Below are 24093 nucleotides of genomic sequence, written 5' to 3'. Positions count from 1 at the left end.
AACTCAAAATCTTACCAGGAATATTTGTCTTACATCTAGTTAAAATGTCTCATTTTTAGTCAAAAAATCTCATCACACTTAAAACAAGAGTTATTACCAGAAAAATAACTTGTTATTTGACAATTTTCACCTGTTTCAAGAAAAATTTTCACTTGAAATAAGTAGAAAAATCTGCCAGTGCGACAAGATTTATCTTCTCATTACAAGCAAAAAAATCTTGTTCCACTGGCAGATTTTTCTACTTATTTTAAGTGAAAATCTACTTGAAACAGGTGAAAATTGTTGTTTTTCCAGTGATGAGTCTTGTTTTAAGTGTAATGAGATTTTTTTGACTAAAAATTAGACTTTTAACTAGAAATAAGACAAATATTCTTGTTAAGATTTTGAGTTTTTGCAGTGTAAAAGCTACAGTTTCATAAACGCTGCAGCAATAACTGCCTCCAACATCTCTGCAGCGTCTTTAGTCTGAAAGTTAAAACTCCAGTTTATGATCTTTATATGTTGAGCCACAGAACCGACCCTGAGGCCGGATGGAGATGCGAGCTGGAGCCGGATGGAGAGCTGGAGCTGCTCCTCCGGTCGTTAGCGGTTACTAGCGGGCGTCGCGGCGCCGTCACAGCAGCGTGGGGGCTTTGCTGTGACGGCCCAGCGCCGGCGGGGACTTGCTCCTCAGCTCTTTGCTCTTCAGGCTGATGGGCTGGGCCACCATCAGCGCCGGGGCGGAGAGGTGGTGGGCGGCCGCCTTCTGCTGGTGGGCGCTGTTGATGTAGCTGGAGATGAGGAGGGTGATCTCCCGGATCTATAACCAAAGAGATTCACGGTTCAACCATATTGGCAAGAATTTACTGATGAATTACAGACAATTTTCAGACTAAGGCCACGTTTACACATAGCCGGGTATTTACAAAAACGGATATTTCCCCCTCTACGTTTTCAAAAATACCATAATTTACACGAACCCGCATAAATACGCTGTTAAGGTGCTATGAGCAGCCAAACCTGCAGGGGGCAGTATAACGAGAAGATAAAGTCATGCTAGCCAATCAGAATCCTGGAAAAAAACGTCAACAAATGACACGAGTAACTTCCAGTTACTTCCAAGATGAACGAGAGACTTTCGTTTGGAGTGACAGAGAAGTGGAGTTACTTTTAAGTGCGACGTTAGAATATAAAACAGGTAAAATACAAGAAAATATTGACGGTGGCCAAACAAATTGTAAACACAGGTCGCACACATGACGCTGGTGACGTTTCTGTGACGTTCTGAAGCCTAAATGTCCGTTTCTCTCTGTTTACAAGCAAACATGAAGACGGAGTTTTTGCTAATCTCCACTTTGGCCTGATTTTCAGAAATTATCGTTTTTGGTGATTTTGAGCTTCGTTTTCGTGTAAACGAACGGCCAAAACGCATGAAAACGCCACCGTTTTTGCTACGTGGAAACGGGGCCTAAGTATCGGGGGAAATAATGCTGGACGCAGATGAAAAATCTGATGACCCAGCTTTCCAGCAGCATTTAAATGCACCATGTACAGAGGAATCTGTTCAATCCAATTCAATTTTATTTATATAGCGTCTATTACAACAGAAGTTTTCTCTAGGTGCTTTCAAGAGACAGAATCTGTGAGGCTTCTTGGAAGCTGAAAAGAGTCTCAAAACAATTTGTGTTTATCTACAGCTTGTGCATCAGGTGAGTTGTGCACGTGTAAGTGTGTGTGTGTAGGAGGCTTTTTGAATTCGTAATTATTGTTTTGTCCGTAACTTCGAGCAAGTTACCCACGCACAAATCTAATAATTCGCATGCACAAATGTTTGGAGTGGATTTTCTCTCCACACAAACTCACCTTGGAGGCGTCCATAGCGAACTGATGTTTCTCGGCCGGTTTGCTCCTGCTGGTGTTGGTGCCGACGCCGTGACCCACGACCAGCATGAAGTCCTGCTTGCAGCCTCCGAAGGTCAGGAGGTTCTTGTAGGGGTGGAACACCAGCAGCTTCTGCAGGGGGAAACGCCTGGGTTAGACGCCGCCAGAGGCTGGAATCACACCTGCACATCTGTCTGGGGGGCTTACGATTGAGTTGTGCTCCAGAATGCTGACGCCGTCTTCGTGAACCGTCACCCAGACTCGGACCCCCGGCTCCGGAGAAGCGCTGACGGACTGGAGACAGGGAGGCAGATGAGAGGGGGGGTAAATTACAGAGTGAGAGTGAAGACCAACTAAACCCAGACCAAGACCTGAGAGTATCAAGACCAAGACCAGTTCACCTCACGACCGAGTGTAAGAGACATACAGAGGATCACGGTGTTTTAGGCCCAATCCCAATACACCCCCTACTTTCTACCACTAGCCCTCCCTCACTATCACTACCCCTAAAAAAGAAGGGACAGATTTTAGGGCACTTGAAATCTTCCCAGGGGCCTGTCCCAATACTCCCACTACTCCTACTTTCAGCACCACCACTAATCAGGAAGCCGAGAGCTAAAAGCTGTTTTAATTTCCGCTGTAGCGCTGAATATGCCACTTTATTAAGTTTTAATATTTTTTCAGGCGTAAAAGTAACCGTTAAGATCCCCAACCTGGGCTCAGTTTATCCAAATAACGCCTGTTAAGAAATTTGATCTGATGTTTTCGGCGATGATAAGAGCCGCCGGTCCGGGGCGCAGCAGCAGCCGGAGTACAGACGTGATCGTCAGGTCAACCTGCGCCGTCGTCCCGGGGGAGAAACCTGCAGCTCTGTGGAGAATTACCACTGGCTGAAATAAATCATTTAGGAAGATAAATGTTGGTTTAATAGATGAAATCTAACAGTTGTAGCCACGCCTGTTAAGAAATTTCGAGATTTCTGCCTGCCGGTTCCGGAGCTGATTTATGGTTCCGCGTAACATCGATGCAGAGCCTACGGCGTAGGGTACGTAACCTACGCCGTAGGTTGGTGTAACGCGGAACCATAAATCAGCCTTTATTCTGGCGTGATCTTCGGCAAACGGGCAAACGAGTGATTATGTACATTCACTGAGTGAATATTATGAAAGTAAAATAAATATTTCTCGCTAGAAATGTAATCAAAACGCATTTTTATGCAGAAACTAACTCAAAATATTGATTTTATTCACTAAAAAATAAGAAATGTCCGCCATGTTTTCTTTTTCTTGATTCAGTCCGCAAATGACGACGAAAAGCATTCTGGGAAATTTTTCTGGCCCTAGATCCGCTAGTGAGCATCGGAAAACACTCGATCCGTAGGGACAGATTCATAACCACTACACTAGTTTTCTTCACTACCCCTAGGTGGAAAGAGGAATTGGGACACCACTACCCTCCCTACCCCTCATTTAGGGGTAGGGATGAAAACGAGGGGTAGTGATAGTATTGGGACAGGACCTTAGTGTGTGTGTGATGGGGGCGGTTCCCGCGGGAGTAGGCGTGTGTGCGTGCGTAAAGGTGCGCTCTCACCAGGTGGTCTAGATGAGAGAGAGAGAGTCAGGGTTGGTAGTCGTAATTTTTGTTGACCGCTTTTGTCATTTTTTATTCACTCATTCATCACCCTTTTGTTATTAGTTAAATCCGCTGGTTTCTGTTCCTACCATATACTACTTTGTTGCGCTGTGATAGCCTGATGTTTTCTATACAATAAATGCACCGGAAGGCATTATGGATCTCAGCATCATGTGTTACCAGGAATTATAGCGCGTCATACAAATATGAATCTAAGGATCCAACCTCACACTCTCCGGCGGCTAAGGTAAATGTTGGTAGCCGCAACAACCGAGATCAAAAAGAAACCTAGTTATTTCATCATCTTGCGTGAAAAAGTTCAGGATCCAATCAAAGACACACTCACCTCGGCTTCGAACAGCTTGGCTCCGAAGAGAGCCCACTTCCTGGCGACCGTCAGGTAGATCCGGATGCACTCGGAGGAGCTCCGGCTCCGGAGGGAAGCCCAGCGGGCCGAGAGGCTCTTCAGCAGCTGCCTGGGGGTAAATAAACAACCTCCACGTTAATAAACAACCTCCACGTAAACAACAACAACCTCCACGTTAATAAACAACCTCCACGTTCATAAACAACCTCCAGTATTAGGGCCATGCAGGAGAAAAAATATTTGGGAGGGGAAGATTTTTTTTTATTGTGCACTAAAAGAGGAAAAACGTCGAAATGTTGAGATTAATGTTGAAATACAATTTTGTGAATAAAGTCGAAATTTCGTAAATAAAGTCGAAATTTTGAGAATGAAGTTGAAATACGATTTGGTGAATAAAGTGGAAATGTCTCCTCTGGTCCATCAAATCCAGTTAGGAGAGCGACTGACAGTGATGCAGCAGCAGCCGTAACTAACTAACTAACTTACATCCTTGGAGTGTAACGTTAAGGTACGTTTCTGAAGTTATGCAACTGCAAATGTGTGATGTGTTTCAAATCAATATTGTAAAGCCAATTCTTGTATTCGTTTTTCTCAACATTTCGACTTTTTTCTCGAAATGTATAATAAAAAAAAATCTTCTTCTCTTCTCCTGCATGGCCCTAATACTCTTCCGTAGTTCTCAGGCAAAACAGAATACCCAGGGGGCAAGGGGGAGTGTGCTGCATTTGCCCTGCTATAAAAGGTAATCCACCAGAAATAATACCTATGACCCAGTAGGAACACAACCTATATGGACTACCTTGCCAATTTTTTGCTGGAAATTCAATATGGCCACCTTAATATTGGCCACTTATCAAAACATAGCTTGGTGATAACTTTTGAACCAAATGGGCTAGAAATGCAAACTTGGTGTCTATTTAATGGTTTCAGAGCACGAGAAAACCATTAGAATACTTATTTTTATGATTGGGTGTATCTGGACCTTTAATTTGCATATTTCCAACACGGACGTCCCTGAAAATGAGCTTTACTATGGATTTTTCTAGTGACAGCTAACTGTTATGGCAAATAATCTGCTTTTTAAGCAATGTCAACACATTTGGTCAGTTTGAGAATTCATTTTTATGTTGTCAATATGGCTGCAGTCATAAATAACGTATGGAATTACATTTTAGCTCAGATTCTTTCTAGAGTTGTGGGGACGATTGCAGAAAAACAATATGAGAAAACATCTACAATGTATCTTAAAGATTACATTTTAATAAACTAAATATAAGACATATATACGTAGACGCCGCATCGAGTGTTCTTGCCCGCTGCTGCGATACGTCAACGTCGGCGCCATATTGGATGTTCAAGACTGCGCTGTAAACTAATACAAGTAAATTGACTTATTTTCATAAAGCGCCTTTCTACAAAGAAATTTATGTTTTACGTCTCATTTATTCATTCAAACACGCACATAATATATTATTATATTATAATATATAATATAATAAAACAAATTTTCAAATAACAAAATAACATATTTGAACCACTTTTCAGACAATAAAATAACATTTGCACAATTTTTCAGACAATAAAATAACTGAAAAAAATTGAAAAATGGTTTTGTGACTTGAAAAATTTTAAATGTTTATGTAAAATATGCTTTGTTGATGAGAAAACATGTTTCTCTATTTTTCTTATTTTTGTGAGGGGGGATATATATTGTTTTTCGACACTACCTTGTTCTCTATTGCTGATATAACATGAATTACTCCAATGTGGGATCAATAAAGTTCTTATTTTTTCCATCTGAGAAAATTAAATATATTATATTTGGTGGTAACTGTTTCCCAAGTATATTAGTGCGTGTGTGAATGAATAAATGAAACGTAAAACGTACATTTCTTTGTAGAAAGGCGCTTTATGAAAATAAGTCCATTTACTTGTATTAGTTTAAACTTTACAGTGCAGTCTTGAACATCCAATATGGCGGCGACGTTGACGTATCGCAGCAGCTCCATGGGAGGATACGTATGTCTATGGGTCTGACCCCTCAGGTCCGGCCAGAACCGTCCCGGTGGTCCCGGCAGTGAGAGCAGACCCACTGGGTCGGAACTTCCCGACCTGCAGGAGACGTAACAGTCCGACTTCCGTCCTGCTTTAGCTCGACTTGTGTCTGGTCCGAACGAGGCCGGACCCGGGCTGGTGTCGGACCCGGTTCTGGTGTCGGACCCGGTGTGGGACCCGGTTCTGGACCCGGTGCCGGACCCGGTTCTGGTGTCGGACCCGGTTCTGGTGTCGGACCCGGTGTGGGACCCGGTTCTGGACCCGGTGCCGGACCCGGGCTGGTGTCGGACCCGGTGTCGGACCTGGTGTCGGACCCGGGCTGGTATGTAGTATACAGTATGTAGTATGTAGTATGAAGTATACGGTATATAGTATGCAGTATGTAGTATGTAGTATGCAGTATGTAGTATAGGTATGTAGTATGCAGTATGTAGTATGCAGTATGTAGTATGCAGTATGTAGTATGCAGTATGTAGTATGTAGTATGCAGTATGTAGTATAGGTATGTAGTATGCAGTATGTAGTATGCAGTATGTAGTATGCAGTATGTAGTATGTAGTATGCAGTATGTAGTATAGGTATGTAGTATGCAGTATGTAGTATGCAGTATGTAGTATGCAGTATGTAGTATGTAGTATGCAGTATGTAGTATGCAGTATGCAGTTTGTAGTATGCAGTATGTAGTATGCAGTACGTAGTATGCAGTATGCAGTATGTAGTATGCAGTATGTAGTATGCAGTATGCAGTATGTAGTATGCAGTATGTAATATGCAATATGTAGTATGCAGTATGTAGTATGTAGTATGTAATATGCAATATGTAGTATGCAGTATGTAGTATGTAGTATGCAGTATGTAGTATGCAGTTTGTAGTATGCGGTATATAGTATACGGTATGTAGTATGCAGTATGTAGTATGCAGTATGTAATATGCAGTATGCAGTATGTAGTATGCGGTATGTAGTATGCAGTTTGTAGTATGCAGTATGTAGTATGCAGTATGTAGTATGCAGTATGTAGTATGCAGTATGCAGTATGTAGTATGTAATATGCAGTATGCAGTATGTAGTATAGGTATGTAGTATGTAGTATGCAGTATGTAGTATGCAGTATGTAGTATGCAGTATGTAGTATGCAGTATGCAGTATGTAGTATGCAATATGTAAGATGCAGTATGTAGTATGCAGTATGTAGTATGCAGTATGTAGTATGCAGTATGCAGTATGTAGTATGTAATATGCAGTATGCAGTATGTAGTATAGGTATGTAGTATGTAGTATGCAGTATGTAGTATGCAGTATGTAGTATGCAGTATGCAGTATGTAGTATGCAATATGTAAGATGCAGTATGTAGTATGCAGTATGCAGTATGTAGTATGCAGTATGTAGTATGTAATATGCAGTATGCAGTATGTAGTATGCAGTATGCAGTATGTAGTATGCAGTATGTAATATGTAATATGCAGTATGTAGTATGTAATATGCAATATGTAGTATGCAGTATGTAGTATGTAGTATGCAGTACGTAGTATGCAGTATGTAGTATGCAGTATGTAGTATGCAGTATGCAGTATGTAGTATGCAGTATGTAATATGTAGTATGTAATATGCAATATGTAGTATGCAGTATGTAGTATGTAGTATGCAGTATGTAGTATGCAGTTTGTAGTATGCGGTATATAGTATACGGTATGTAGTATGCAGTATGTAGTATGCAGTATGTAATATGCAGTATGCAGTATGTAGTATAGGTATAGGTATGTAGTATGTAGTATGCAGTATGCAGTATGCAGTATGCAGTATGTAGTATGTAGTAAGCAGTATGTAGTATGTAGTATGCAGTATGTAGTATGCAGTATGTAGTATGTAGTATGCAGTATGTAGTATGCAGTATGTAGTATGCAGTATGCAGTATGTAGTATGCAGTATGTAGTATGTAGTATGCAGTATGTAGTATGCAGTATGTAGTACACACTCAGTACGTTTACATGCACTAACAGGAAGTAGAATTGTTGCTTTAATAGAAGTTTTAAAGCCCATGTTTATTAGAACCTGCAGAAAACCAGGGCCCTCATTTATCAACAGTGCGTAGAAAAGATCCTAAATTCTGTCGTAGGAGTGAAATTTAGAATGTGTGTAAGTACAAAAAAATCCGGATTTATCAAACGTGCGGACGCTGGTCGTACGCACATCAGTGATGATAAATCCCACCTGTTCTTAACTGCCGTGCTCGTGCATGGTTACCGTCATTTACATTCAGAAACGCCTCCAATTGACCATATATGGCAGCAACAACAGGAGGTTTACAAACTTTATTGAACAAAATTCTGTAGAGTTTACAACAAAAGGCAAATGAAACAAAATAATCAATTATCTACAAATATTCAACATTTGGGGGGGTTGAGAGCAAAAAAAAAAAAAAGATACATTTACTGACAAGCTATGGGAAGTGTATTGATAAAAATTAAGAAACAAAGGCATTGTTTCATATAAGCTTTTGGCAATACCGTTTTTTTCACGGATCAGTTTTAGAGACGCTAGTGCTTCTCAATCCTGGTCCTCGTGGGCCCCTGTCCTGCATGTTTTAGATGTTTCCCTGCACCAACACACCTGATTCTAATTAATGGTCCTCATTAGCTTGTCACCGAGGTCTGCACAACTCTGTTGATGACACAGGTGCTTTTATCACGGTGTGCTGAAGCAGGGAAACATCTAAGACATGCAGGACACCGGCCCATGAGAGGAACAGGATTGAGAAACACTGCATACAGTTTACATTCATTTTTCAGATGTACAATGGAGGGGTTTTCTGTTATTCCATTTGCATTTATGTATGTGATATTTAGCTTGTAAAATAATTATGTTGACCATGTTTGATATATTTCTTGGAAGATTATCCATAAATTAAGATTTGGTTGGAGTCAAAAACTCCTGCTTGGAGGTGCAAACACCAACCGAGCTGTTCTGCAGAATAAATGAGTCGTGCGTTCCTCCAGGCCACCGGGCAACGACGGGCAACAGAGACATAGTTGCATCGCAGATTATTTGTGCATTGATTGAATGAAATCCTTTCATGTCCACGTAACTGAATTCATTATGTGATGGTGCTTTTATGGCAATGTGGGTGCAATCTAGCTCCAATTATGTTTGGGAATCCGGCAATGGCATGAAATCCTCGTTTAATTTCGACTTGGTGATGTGTGTATGGAAACTGGGTGTAAATTAGGGCCAGAGAAATTATTGCATCCAACACTGCCGGCATGATTCTGCTGCGAAATGCCACATGTCTCCAATCTCTCTCTGAAATGTTCCGGTGGACAAACATCCCAGGGTGGACAGGAGCTGGATGTGACTGGGATGGAGTTGTAAATCACAGCATAGATCCATCAGAATGTTTTTGGGGAAGCGGCACCTGTTGAGAAGCCGCTCCGTGCTCTCACTGATCAACAGATCAGCGCGCTCTTTGAAAACGCGCTCTCTGCGGAGCGTGTTTTTGCGGAGCGCACGGTCTCTAAATCCTCCAACAGTGCAAGATAAGCCATGGTACTTGTATTTTCTTTTCAGGTCGTCCTGCCAAAGCTGTCTTTTACAGCTTTTCACACCAATTATTCAAAATGTCTGAATTACTTATGGAGAATTTTTATTAATTGGAGGAAACGGGGAACATGCACATGTTCCCCGTTCAGTCACAGTTCAGCGATCTCAAACTTCACATGTAAAGTTTGAGACTCTTTTAATGGGTTCTATTTGTAGTTTCACTGTTCTACCACTAGGTTTTGTGTGTACGCATGGTCGGAGCTGTGCGTATATTTACACGTGTTTCTGCGCACAAATACATGTTGATAAATACCATACTTTGCGTGGGAATGCTCGTACGCACGCTTTACGCACAGATCTGTGCGTACGCACGGTTGATAAATGAGGGCCCAGGTTTCTAGACGCTCTGAAGAAGAATCACGACTTTCAGGGTCCAGTTGGACCAGGGCTGGTGTCGGACCCGGCTCCGGACCCTAAAGGTCCCTAAAGCTGTGTAATGCTTGCTGACCTGATATTCTTTGGAAGGTTTTGGTCGAGCATATCTGTACTCTTGCTCAGGTGTACTTGGTCCACTGTACCGGTCAAAGCAGAAGTGAATAATCTCTGTGCTGGCAGGCACATCATTCAGTAGCAGACTATGGTATCGCCCAGCGATTGTTCCAAACGTTTCAGCTTTCAGGAAAGACCAATGGCGTATGGCATACATGGCATCAACAACTACTGCTGTTTTTCGGTGTTCTTTAGGCAGGTCAGGGACGCATGCAACATTGGTCTCTTCTTTCAGGATCTTCACAAGGCGTGCCTTGGTACCTGTTCGCATCCTGCCATCTTCCTGGAAGAGGCAAGGGGGGAAGTCACTGCACTCGTGGTTGCCTATAAAGTCAACGATGTTGAGTTCTCCACCACTGGCTATGATTTGGGTCATGCGCAGGAGGGCAGTTATTTCATTGCTCTTGCCAGGTGCTGAAGATTTTCCCTTACACTTTTTGGATTTGGTGTTTTGCGTGTGGAAAGTGTTGAGCTTCATTATACTTGTCTTTTTCTGATCACTGGACAGTGACTCACACAATGCCTTCAGACCCAGTTCTTTGACACGGATCAAGTCATCCTTGACTGTACAATCAGCACACTGTCCCGTAGATATGTTGATTATGGATGGTGTTGTCACTGTAAACGGGTTAGTCTCCACTGCTGCCATGACCTTGACTACCATCTCTGCATCGCGGGTTACACAGCCTTAAACCAGACTCATGGTGTGGGCTGGATGAGTGGAGGTGGAGCATTGACTTCAGCTCTGCAGAGCCAGCTGCAGTGAGTGGTTTTGTATAGACCCATTTTGCCCGTAATACCATACATTATTTATTATGACTGCAGCCATATTGACAACATAGAAATGAAAGCTCAAACTGACCAAATTCAAGTTCACATTGCTTAAAAAGCAGATTATTTGCCATAACAGTTAGCTGTCACTATAAAAATCCATAGAAAAGCTCCTTTTCAGGGGTGTCCGTGTTGGAAATATGCAAATTAAAGGTCCAGATACACCCAATCATAAAAATAAGTATTCCAATGGTTTTCTCTTGCTCTGAAACCATGAAACAGACACCAAGTTTGCATTTCTAGCCCATTTGGTTCAAAAGTTATCACCAAGCTATGTTTTGATAAGTGGCCAATATTAAGGTGGCCATATTGAATTTCCAGCAAAAAATTGGCAAGGTAGTCCATATAGGTTGTGTTCCTACTGGGTCATAGGTATTATTTCTGGTGGATTACCTTTTATAGCAGGGCAAATGCAGAACACTAAGAAAACAGGGGACTTGCCCCCCGGGTAGAAATGGAAATTCTAATTAAATAAATAAAAATGAAGGCAGATGGAGAGGGGTTCTGTTACGAAAGAGTATTAGGGTTATGCAGGAGAAAAAATATTTGGGAGGGGAAGATTTTTTTTTATTATGCACTTCGAGAAAAAAGTTGAAATGTCGAGAAAAAAGTCGAAATGTCGAGATTAATGTTGAAATACAATTTCAAGAATAAATTACAATTTTCTTGAATTAAGTCGAAATTTCCCCCTTTTTCTCAACATTTCAACTTTATTCACGATATTTTGACTTTTTTCTCGAAATTGTAATTCAACATTAATCTCGACATTTCGACTTTTCTCTCGACATTTCGACTTTTTTCTTGAATGCATAATGAAAAAAAAATCTTCATCCTCTAAAATATCATTTTTATTTTTCTCCTGCCTGGCCCTGATCCTCTTCCTTGGACGTCCAGACGGGTGAATCTCGGTTCTGTACCTGAGCTGCTCCTCAGACGCCGCTCTGCGGTAATGTTTGGGGTAGAACCGGTCCAACACCTGCCTCAGCGTCTGGCTGGACTTGGTCTGGGCCGATCCGGACGCAGAGAAGGGACGTTCAAAATCCCCGAACTCCACCTGAACACAAGCACCGGGCATCTCTGAGAAACTGCTTCAGAACTGTTACGTACAGAGAGAAAATCCACTCCAAACATTTGTGTGTTGTGTGTGTATTATCTTATTTGTGCGTAGATTTGTGCTCAAAGTTACGGAGAAAATGATAATTACGAATTCAAAAAGCCTCTTACACACACAAACCTGTAGGTACGCACAAATGGTTTTGAGACTCTTTTCCTCCAAGAAGCCTCACAGATTCGTCTGTACATGGTGCATTTAAGGACTGGTGGAAAGCTGGGTGATCTGAGTTTTCATCTGAGTCCAGCGTTATTTCCCTCGATACTTAGTTACGTAGACCTCAGCACCCGGTGGTTATAACACATTTACCTTTCTTTTTAGCAAAGCATTTTATCACTAAACAATGCTGTTGTTTTTTTTTTCCTTAGATGCTGTTTTTAATTGTTTTGTTCTCTTTTCTGCCATGTCTTGACTTTATATCCCTTTTATCTCTTATCTTTCCTTTTAATTATCAAACTGTAGCACTTTGAGATTTTCAGTAATGTAAAGTGCATTATAAATAAAATGTATTATTATTATTTACTTTGTTATAGTCTGTAATTCCTTATATAGACAGATGTGCATTTATGCAAATGTAATTAGATGTTTTAAATCAACGACCGCTCGGTGGAAAAACTGACGGTCCAATCGGGAGGCAAGAAGACGGTGGTCTGAAGTATGTTTACCTTCTTAGGGGAGATAACTAAGGCCCTGTTTACACGTAGCAAAAACTGTGGTGTTTTCATGCGTTTTGGCCGTTCGTTTACACGAAAACAAAGCTCAAAGTCACCAAAAACGATAATTTCTGAAAACTCCGCCCAAAGTGGAGATTTGCAAAAACCCCGTCTTCACGTTTGCTTGTAAACAGAAGAAAACGGACATTTAGGCTTCAGAACATCACATTATGCGACAGAAACGTCCCCAGCGTCATGTATGAGACCTGTGTTTACAATTTGTTTTGCCACCGTCAATATTTTCTTGTATTTTACTTGTTTTATATTCTAAAGCCACACTTAAAAGTAACTCCACTTCTCTGTCACTCCAAACAAAAGACTCTCGTTCCATCTTGGAAGTAACTGGAAGTTACTCGTGTCATTTGTCAACTCAGCTTTCCATCAGTACTTGAATGCACCATGCACAGATGAATCTGTGAGGCTTCTTGGAAGAAAAGAGTCTCCAAACCATTTGTGCGTATCTATAGATTAGTGTGTGTAGGAGGCTTTTTGAATTCGTAATTATCGTTTTTGTCCGTAACTTTGAGCACAAATCTAATAATCAGATAATACACAAACAAATGTTTTGAATCGGGCGGTGAAACGGCGTGGGAGTCAGTCCCACCTGAGCCAGCAGGGCGGCCATCTCCAGAGCCAGCTCCTTGTTGACGGGGAAGTGTCCGCCGGCGATGGCCTCGTTGGTCTGGTAAGCCAGCAGCAGCCTCTCCCGCTCCGACTCCCCCCTCACCTGGTGGGAGAAGTACAGCCTGGGGACGAGAGGGAGGTCAGGGAGGACGACAGGAACAAAGATCGAGGTCAGGGAGGACGACAACAAACTTTAGTCTCTAGTTCACTCATCCTCACCCCCTTCTCTGGCATCTAAGACCACAGGTTTTGCTTTAAAACTTGATGTTTCCTTGTTTTATAATAATATATTGTTTAATAATGTATGCAGACGATACTGTTATATATAGTCAAGGTAAGAGCACTACAGAGGTTGCCAAGACATTAACAAAGGCAATGCAAAAGGTTGCTGCCTCGTTACATAACTCATGCCTCAACTTAAAGGGGACCTATTCTGAAAAACAGGTTTTTTCTTGCTTTAACATATATAAAGTGGTCTCCCCTCAGACTCCCAACTCAGAGAAGGAGGAAAGCAACTGCAGTGTCTGTACAGCCGCACGGATGATCCATCCAGTGTGATGTGGATCTACGAGCCGTTCAGATTCTGCTCCCGTCGTTACCTAACAAAAATGCGATTTACATTGGTTGGCCTCCGGTGCGTGAAACCACGCCCACAACTAACTCCGCCGGCCGGAGCTTCCGCCATTTTTTTGTAGCGGTGTATCGCGTACTCTGCCGGCACCGTTTACGGTGTGGGTGGGGACCTGTTGACCTTGACTGGGGACATTGTCGGACGGTGGAAGGAATACTTTGAGGATCTCCTTAACCCGACTGACATGCCTTCCACTGAGGAAGCAGAGGGTTGGGGCTCGGAGGCGTGCTCATCCATCACCCAAGCCGAGGTCACTGAGGTGGTTCGTAAGCTCCTCAGTGGCCGGGCACCGGGGGTGGATGAGATTCGCCCTGAGTACCTCAAGTCTCTGGATGTCGTAGGGCTGTCTTGGCTGACACGCCTCTGCGACATTGCATGGAGGAAGGGGACAGTACCGCTGGGGTGGCAAACCGGGGTGGTGGTCCCTCTGTTTAAAAAGGGGGACCGGAGAGTGTGTTCCAACTACAGGGGGATCACACTTCTCAGCCTCCCGGGGAAAGTCTACGCCAGGGTACTGGAGAGGAGATTACGGCCGATAGTCGAACCTCGGATTCAGGAGGAACAATGCGGTTTTCGTCCCGGTCGTGGAACACTGGACCAGCTCTATACCCTCCGCAGGGTGCTCGAGGGTTCATGGGAATTTGCCCAACCAGTCTACATGTGTTTTGTGGATCTGGAGAAGGCATTTGACCGTGTCCCTCGTGCCATTCTGTGGGGGGTGCTGAGTGAGTATGGAGTCCGGGGCCCTCTACTAAGGGCTGTCCGGTCTCTGTATGATCGAAGCAAGAGTCTGGTTCGCATTGCCGGCAGTAAGTCAGACTTGTTCCCAGTGCATGTTGGACTCCGGCAGGGCTGCCCTTTGTCACCGGTCCTGTTCATAATTTTTATGGACAGGATTTCTAGGCGCAGCCAGGGGCCGGAGGGGATCCGGTTTGGGAACCTCAGGATTTCATCTCTGCTTTTTGCAGATGATGTTGTCCTGTTGGCTTCATCAGACCGGGACCTCCAGCATGTGCTGGGGCGGTTTGCGGCCGAGTGCGACGCGGCAGGGATGAGAATCAGCACCTCCAAGACCGAGGCCATGGTTCTCGACCGGAAAAGGGTGGCGTGCCTTCTCCGGGTGGGTGGAGAAGTCCTGCCTCAGGTGGAGGAGTTCAAGTATCTCGGGATCTTGTTCACGAGTGAGGGAACAATGGAGCGTGAGATTGACAGGCGGATCGGTGCAGCGTCCGCAGTAATGCGGTCGATGTACTGGACCGTCGTGGTGAAGAGGGAGCTGAGTCGAAAGGCGAAGCTCTCGATTTACCGGTCAAACTACGTACCTACCCTCACCTATGGTCACGAACTTTGGGTAGTGACCAAAAGGACAAGATCGCGGATACAAGCGGCCGAGATGAGTTTCCTCCGCAGGGTGGCTGGACGCTCCCTTAGAGATAGGGTGAGGAGTTCGGTCACCCGGGAGGAGCTCGGAGTCGAGCCGCTGCTCCTTCACATTGAGAGGAGTCAGCTGAGGTGGCTTGGGCATCTGTACCGGATGCCTCCTGGACGCCTCCCTAGGGAGGAGTTCCAGGCATGTCCCTCCTCCCTAGGGAGGTGTTCCAGGCATGTCCCACCGGGAGGAGACCCCGGGGAAGACCCAGGACACGCTGGAGAGACTATGTCTCTCGGCTGGCCTGGGAACGCCTCGGACTCCCCCCGGAAGAGCTGGAGGAAGAGCTGGAGGAAGTGTCTGGGGTGAAGGAAGTCTGGGCATCCCTGCTGAGGCTGCTGCCCCCGCGACCCGGTAACGGATGAAGCGGGAGAAGATGAGTGAGTGAGTGAGGGTGTATCGCGTCATTCAGACAGCCAATCAGCACAGTGCCTCATCATCATAGCCCCGCCCACTCAGAATCCAGCATAGATAATGAGGTTAGAGACTGGAAAGATAAAGACATGGCTCAGAGGCTGAATTTCTAATTTATTTAGCAAAAACAATCAAAAGCTTGTTTTTAAGACATTCAAGGCCTGTCTAAAACAGGTATTAGATGCCATAATAGGTCCCCTTTAAACGGTACAACAATAGTACCAGCAGAGACATTTCCTTTATTTGGTTATATTTGCATGCCTGCTTCTATCACCTGTCAGGTGAATCTGAGATTTGCATGAGTTTAGCTTCGAGTAGAAACAAAGCCAGCTTCTCCTCTGTTCTTTCATCTCTAAACTCATCCAGTCCCCTGATGTGATTGGTGAGGAACCGTCCTCCCGTACCTGTTCTTGTAGGTCAGCCGCACCGTCCTGGTGTTCTCCGACTTGCCGGCGTGATGCTCCTTGGAGGCATGCTCCCACTTGGAGATGATGTCACAGATCTGCAGGCGACAGGTGATTGGTTAGCGCCAGGGGAATCGCTGCAGGTACTTGAGCAGCGGTTTTGATTTGATTTGAAGATTTTATTTCGAACATGCATGATAAAAAAGCGTACAAAAAAGTGAAAAAACAGAATACCAATATATATGTACAGCACTTCATATAATAATTGTTCACGGATCCACCAACATGTTCGAAACGGAGTAGGAATTAAGTAACCACTTATCGAGACCTAACCCTGAATCTTACATACATTCTTACATCTAACAAGACGAGTTTCAATAACTGTTCAATACAGTGATATAATACTCATTCATATGTATATATATAAATAAATATAGGCAAAATGAAAGTAAATCAAGCAAACAAAAGAAAACAAAACAAACGCCCAGCATTTAGTTGTGCTACTATGTATGTATGTACTAATAGAAGTAATTATAATGCATAGTATTACATTATCATTACTTTACTATAATACTACAATAAAATAGAGAACAATAGCCAGCAATGGTATAACAATATACTTGAATAACTATATAAGAGTAGATATGCTATATACACTGGTTCATATATTTACCTCCAATTATATACATAAAAATTATTATAAATCTATATATCGACATACCTACATATAACTATAAATCAGTATATATTAATAGAGATATAGATACACAAATACTGTACGTATAATACAACTCAATATATCCATATACATACCTACATATCTTTATCCATAATATACATCTATATATCTACATATATTCATAAATGTTCATATCTACATGTTTATTCACATCTGTATTTTGAATAGAATGTTTCTTTGTATCTTTTTTTAAATTGTGAAGATTGGGTTTGGAGATGCACCTTGACGCCTCCCTGCAGACAGTGTTCCAGCTCTCTCCCGGTCGGGTCGTCCGTGTACAGGCTGAAGCCGGACAGTCCGGTCTTCCTCATGCCGGTGTCCTGGTTGAGGCGGCACTGGAACTCGTCCACCGTCGTCGAGGCGTCGAAGCTCACCACCTGCAGAAACACCAACAGCTTCAACGCTGATTCCCACAGCCTGGAAGTTGATATAGACTGAATGCGTTTACATGGGAAGTTTGATTCCTCTTTAATTCAGAATTAAAATTAAATCTGATTTAAAATGAGTAAAAATTACCATGTAAACACCTAATTCCGAATGAAAATGGCCATTCAGAATTAAACTTAATTCCGAAGTAAGTGGTTGGTTTATTCCGATTTTAAATCCAAATACAATAATTCAGCGATCATGTCTACACTCATTCCTCTTTAAATTAATCCCGGTCTTTCTTTCTGCTCGTTCTCTCGCCCGTCTGTCTCCATGATGATTATATTCCGCGCTGGGCTTGTTTTCGAAACAAAGTTTCAAGATGGCAGCACGCAGTAAACGGTGGTCAAGAGCAGAGACCAGTTATTTAATAAATAGCTTGGAGGACCTGGAAATAATTAAAAGAACATATGGCAGGAAACATAAAAATTGTGAGCTTTTCAAAGTTGTGGCAGCTAAGTTTGTTCCGGTCTAACCCTTCCCAACCCCCAGACTTTAAGCGGAATTGGATAAAGCCGATCAAACGTGGTTTCCATGTAAACCTCAATTTGGAATTACTATTTCCATGTAAACTCGAAGGAAAATAGTTTAATGCGGAATTATTTAATTCTGAATAATTAATTCTGAATTAAATAAACATCATGTAACCGTGGCCAATGTGAGGTTGTGAGTCGACTTGAGTTACTCATCGTCCCATGATCTCACATGTTTGTTTTGTAATATTTTTAAGTTTACTTATTGTTTATTCTTGTAATGTAAAAGAAAAGCCATGAATAAAAAGTAATAATAAAAGATGCACGCAAAGGGGGCAGGGTTTAGGGGAGTGGCTGACTACGCCACCTAAAAAACACTAGATCATCAAAAACACGAGTGAAAAAACAGCAACACGGGTCTCTGTGTCCTGATGAGATGGGAGCTTTACCGAGGGATGAATCACGTTGTTTAGGGAGACGGGTGTGATCCAACCCGCTGGGACAGATGCATCATGGGAGCTGGGCTGGTTACCTGGTAGGTGTTGTTGAGGAAGTGCACCGGCGTGCTGAAGGGCAGCGAGTGGTGGTACGGGTTCCTCAGCAGGATGGACAGGATCTCCATGCGGGAGGGCCGGGCCTGCCGCTCCCCCTTCTGCTGCGTTCGCTCCAGGGAGCGCTGGCAGTGGATGGCGTACTTCCCCACCTCCGTCCTGACGGAGACACAACATTTATGACAAATCACTAAGAAATCCAGCGCTAAGGTCAAGGTTGCCAGATCTGGCATGTTCCAGCCCAAACGTGATGTAAAATAGTGGTGGGGAAAAAAATCGATATTGCAATATATTGTTGCGCTCTCTGTCGCAATAAATCAATATTTGACCAGCTGTACAGGGTTTACATTTAAAAGACTAAGAGGCAGTGAGGTACTATGGAAAATGAAGTTGCTTACTGACTTTTCAGTATTAGAAACAAAGCACTGCACTGTCCTGTTTTATATAAAACATGTTACTAATGTTCATGCACTTTAATTTGTCCAGCTGTACAGTGTTTACATTTACAAACCTAGCAGGCAGTATGCACAAGTTTTGGCATTGAATAAATGACGTTTTCCTTTTTATGGGTATTTTTTCTTTTTTAGTCACGTATATTGATGTAATTTCTTACAATATATTGAATATCGCAGATATCGTGTATCGTGATATTATCGTTATCGTGGGCCACGTATCGCCACAGTATTGAATCGTGAGTTAACCGTATCGTCCCACCTAGGGATGGGAATTGATAAGATTTTTTCGATTCCGATTCCATTATTGATTCTGCTTAACGATTCAATTCTTTATCAATTCTCTTATCAATTCTCATTTGGAAAAAAGGAGAAGAAACAATTTTAGTATCAACTTTGTTTTAATAAAACAAAGTTGATACTAAAATTCCTCCTCGATGGTTCCAGGGGGTCCCCACAAAATGATTTGTAATATACAGTGAAATATGTATTTAATATAAAACAATAATAATAATAAAATAAATATTCTTCTGTAGAAATGAACTAAAAACAACAAATTATTTTGTAGCAATTACACAAGCATGTCCAGTAACATGTTCAACACCACAAACTTAGTCACTGCTGGTGACATTAATCTATTCTGGCCTGATACTCTTCCCTGCCTTGATGAAAGGAGAATCTAGCGGTGAATGCTCTTTAACTTCTCCATAGATGAGCTGACGAGCTGCAGCTGTGTCAGGAGAGCTCCGCTGTCCGCCGGAGCGCAGCTCTTCTAAAGCATGAATTATGATTCCGCGTTAAATCGACGCAGAGCCTACGGCGTAGGGTACGTGGCGTCGCGCGCCGTACAGTGCGTGTAGCCGCGTACCTTACGCCGTAGGCTCTGCGTCGGTGTAACACGGAACCATAAATCAGCCTTACCACACACCGGCTGACTCCGCGCTCCCAGTGCATCAGCCGGCCGAGCCCTAACAGTTTCCCCCCTTTGTTAAAATGTCCACATTGCCAGAATTGTCGCCCTGTTGTCATCCTCTTTGGTAAAATGTAACCAAACTTGCGAGCGTTTATGCCGCTTTGTCCACGTGTTTTCCTGCTGGGCACGAATGCGCACGTGGCGCAACGTGCTTGGTGACGTCATACGCGCCGACTGGAATCGATAAGGGAATCGTTTGCGAAAAAGGCAAACGATTCCAAGGAATTGAAACACTGAGAACCGGTTCTCAACAAGAACCGGTTCTCGATTCCCATCCCTAGTCCCACCCCTAATGTAAAACCCGCCAATGTAAAGAAAAATCAGCCCAAATCATAAATTCTCTATGTTAACATCGTAAACTATTAAATGCAGATTAAATTTGAAGTCATAAGCAAATGAAGCTAAAAAAAACTTCAGGCTCCAAACAAAGACTACAATTAAATTCAGTATATTAATGCAAATATTATATCAGTGAGTTTATTGTGTAAGTTTCTACTTTTCTCTGCCAAAATGGAAACTTTTTATTAATTTCTCCTTAATAGTTAGTAAAAACCAGGAAAAGCATGTGAGCATGTGGAATACATTGGTATTTTTTTGTTTATGCCCAAAAAAGGAATGTTTTGTTTTGACACGAGAATAACTAGTGCCATGTTTTTGCCTTTAAATATGTTTAAAGGTACAGTATGAAAACATTACATTTTTCAGTTATAATTGCACAAATTGTCTATATTTCATTATTTTATATACTGTCTTGGGGTTACATTTTGCATAAAATGCTAAAAACCAAATTGTCAAAAATGTAAAACCGAAATAGACCGAAAATGGAAAAAATAAAAACGGAATGTGGGAAAAAATAAAAACAATTTCATAGTTCCTCTGTTTGCTGCTCTGGATCTGTTTGGTAATTCTGATCCACACGATGTTTCTGAAAGCAGTTCTATCAGCATTCTGGGAGCTGATTGGTCCTTACAGCATCATTAGCCACCGATACTTGCTGTTGAATCTCAATATAATATTAGTATTAATATGTTGCATAACTGCAGTCATATAATTCATGCAACAGCTGTTGCTTGTTGTGGGATGTTGTTTTCCCATGGTTTGTATGACATTTAATTAAAGTGTGGTTTAACGTGCGGTAAGAAATGTTATTCTCCCTGTGGTCCAAAACACACTGAGCCCACACACCTGTGTCTGTTTAATACTTAATTGTGTGACGTGACCCATTACCAAGGTGATTGCTGCCCCGTTGTGGCTTGGTATATCAGTAACACCAAAAATATATTAACTAGTCTTTCAACAAAAATAAACCAAAAACACCCATATTGGCTCCAACACCCAGCCCTGGTAAAAAGGTCTAAACTGCACTTGAAGCCTGAACCAGAAGGGGTTTGTGGTGCGGCTCCAGAGCGCCCTCACCTGGACTCTGCGTGCCTCTTCAGGTGAACGTGGAGCAGCCAGAGAAACGGGTGGTGAGGCAGGAACAGGCCGACGCACAGGGCCAGGAACTGCCAGCCCTGCAGGACGACACCCATTTTCATTCATTGAACTGGTTGCAACCCAAATCTAGACGGCAATTTCACTGGCATCAGTTCCTTTTTTTATTTTCACTGTCCTCCATATTTAAAAGAACTCATGATTCCATATAACTCTCCATACTCACTCCTTTTTTCTTTGTTCTTAGAGGTTGGTCTTTGTTCAAAAGAGGTTGGTAAAAGATAATTTCATTTTAAAGCTCCATCAGATTGGAATGATCTTCCTCTCTTTTTGCATTCTATTACCTCTTTTCATTGTTTTAAGACATTGTCATTATACTCTCATCTTAAAACAAATTGCCTATGTTTTGAATTTTTTTATGTATTTTTTGTCCTTTTTTTCTATTTTTTATTTATTTTTTCCTCTCTGTTATGTTATATTCATTTCATTGTTCCGGTTATTCAATTTGTCTAGTTTGTAATTACCCTTATGTGGGTAGGGGTTGTGTTTGGGACGGTTATGGTGAGCAAGATATCTGTGTTTGTTTTATGTCATGTACTGTATGTACTGTATGTCTATACTAGGGGTCGGCAACCCGCAGCTCTAGAGCCGCTTGCGGCTCTTTAGCGCCGTCCTAGTGGTCCCTGGAGCTTTTTCAAAAATGTTTGACCTTTTTTTCTTCTTTTTTATTTTCTTTTATTCTCTTTTTTAAATCTTTTTTTCTCTTTTTTCTTCCTTTTTCCTTTCCTTTTTAATCTCGACATTTCGACTTTTTTCTCGAAATTGTATTTCAATATTAATCTCGAAATTTCGACTTTTTTCTCGACATTTCAACTTTTTTCTCGACATTTTGCCTTTTGCCATTTGCCTTCATTCTAAGGCTTATACAAGACTTTTCATTTTTTGCGGCTACAGACATTTGTTTTTATATGTTTTTGTGTTTTTGGTCCAATATGGCTCTTTCAACATTTTGGGTTGCCGACCCCTGTTCTATACTTTAATGTGATGTATTGTAATGTTGTATGTTTTCTTGGGACCCCCTTGAAAATGAGATGGCACATCTCAAGGGGCGATCCTTTAATAAATTCTGAGAAATGCAGTCACCCCCATCCCCCCCCAGTCCTATGAAACTGACGCCACCATGTGGCGGTGGAGCAGACCTGCAGGGGTCCCGGGCTTCCCGGCGGCTGCCGCCGGCGCGTCTGCTTCACCAGCTGGCAGAAGATCTCGTTCTGCAGCTCAGGGTGAGCAAGGCAAACCTGCAGGGCGCTCTGGGCCAGAGACACGTGGTAGTCGATGGCCGGGGCGTCGATGGCCACGTTGATGAAGAGCTGGACGGTCTGGAGGAGGAAGGGAGGGATCAGAACCAGAGGGAAAGAGAGGCAAGGCAAGTTTATTTGTATAGCACAGATGTCTGCAACCTTTATTATCAAAAGAGCCATTTTGCACCCACTTCTACAAAAAATATTTTCAGGAGCCGCAAGAAATAACAGAGATTTTAAAAGTTTTCATCTTTTCTTTATTTTAGCTGTCACAACCCCTAAATATAACAACAGAAGTGCAGTGTGCATTTGTAGGGGTACTTTGACATAAATTAAACTGTGAACTGTAGGCCTATTTCAGTCTGTATTTGTGTAAAAGTAAAATAAGAAATACCCTACTTTAATATAAATAAAAAAATGTAGCTGCAACGTAGCAGCTTTAAAATAAATATAGAAATATAGAAATTAAAAATTCCGATTCCGATTCTTAAGATTCAGAATCAATTATCACGCTTTGATTAGATTCCGATATCAATTTGGTTTTCAAAAATCATAAGTGTTTAATTTAAGAGTACGCTTAAATGACAAATGAAATAAAATGATAAGAAAAGAGGTAAAATAATAAAAAGCACAAGTTGTTAAAAAATAAAGGGCAGTAGAGTACAGCAGGTAAGTATTTAATTAAACAGTAATGTTTTTAGGCCTGATTTGAAAGAGAACAGGGAAGGCTAGGAAGAGATGCTCGGAGACGCACCTTGAAGAGTTTGACGGCTTCGGTCTGCAGAGCCTGCGACGGGAGCGTGGTGAGGGGGGAGGACAGCGTCTCTTTGCTGAAGCACAACATGGGTCGTCTCCAAATCTGAGAGTCTGGAAGGAGACGGAGAAACCTGAGACACCCAACACTGGAAGGTCACGACGGCAGAGGAACACGGAGAAACACGGAGATGCTGATGAAAGCTTTCATTTCTACTCGTATCGATTATTACTACACCTTCAGTTGCTCCAGAAAGCAGGCCCACATTACTCAGGTGTTAAAGTCGCTGCATTGGCTGCCTGTGTGTCTCAGGATTAATTTTAAGGTCCTTCTAGTTGTTTTTAAGTGTCTTAATGGTCTCGGGCCGTCTTATCTTGCAGAACTACTTTATCTACACCAACCCTCCCGGACCCTGAGGTCCTCTGGTACTGGTCCTTTATTAAGTCCAAAAGTTAATACAAAAACCCAGTGTGAGGCGGCCTTCCGCTTCTACGCCCCACAACTGTGGAACCAGCTGCTGCTTTTAGTCTTGCTTTTATTTAATAGCATTTTATCTCCTTTTTAAAGTACTATTTCAGTTTTAACTAAACTTTAATTATTTATTTGATCATTATTATTCTATGTATTTATTTAATTTATTCTAATGATTATTATTATTTTATTCTAATTATTTTTATTTGTTTTATTCTAATATTTTTTATTTTATTCTAATGATGATTATTTTATTTATTTATTTTATTCTGATTATTATTATTTTATTTCTTTCTGATTATTATTTTATTTATTTAATTTTATTCTAATGATTATTTATTTTATTCTAATTATTTTTATTT

At 42.0% G+C, this 24093-nt stretch overlaps 1 protein-coding gene across 1 annotated transcript in view; it reads right to left on the bottom strand.

Moving 5' to 3' along the window:
* Nucleotides 1-295: 295 nt before the first annotated feature.
* Nucleotides 296-24093, bottom strand: part of plekhh2 (pleckstrin homology domain containing, family H (with MyTH4 domain) member 2) — a 59149-nt gene continuing 35351 nt past the window's right edge. The window contains exons 19-30 of the mRNA XM_061745364.1: nt 23261-23373; nt 22405-22584; nt 21188-21285; nt 18328-18505; nt 17118-17273; nt 16158-16255; nt 13260-13401; nt 11749-11885; nt 3839-3968; nt 2068-2154; nt 1843-1992; nt 296-799 (exon numbers count right to left, since the gene is read on the bottom strand). Of these exons, the coding sequence (XP_061601348.1) occupies nt 614-799; nt 1843-1992; nt 2068-2154; nt 3839-3968; nt 11749-11885; nt 13260-13401; nt 16158-16255; nt 17118-17273; nt 18328-18505; nt 21188-21285; nt 22405-22584; nt 23261-23373 (1655 nt within the window). The 3' untranslated portion in view covers nt 296-613. The remainder of the gene's footprint in view (nt 800-1842; nt 1993-2067; nt 2155-3838; nt 3969-11748; nt 11886-13259; nt 13402-16157; nt 16256-17117; nt 17274-18327; nt 18506-21187; nt 21286-22404; nt 22585-23260; nt 23374-24093) is intronic.

Source organism: Cololabis saira, chromosome 17, assembly GCF_033807715.1.
Source record: "Cololabis saira isolate AMF1-May2022 chromosome 17, fColSai1.1, whole genome shotgun sequence".
Lineage (NCBI taxonomy): Eukaryota > Metazoa > Chordata > Actinopteri > Beloniformes > Belonidae > Cololabis > Cololabis saira.
This window is presented reverse-complemented; position numbering and strand designations above follow the sequence as displayed.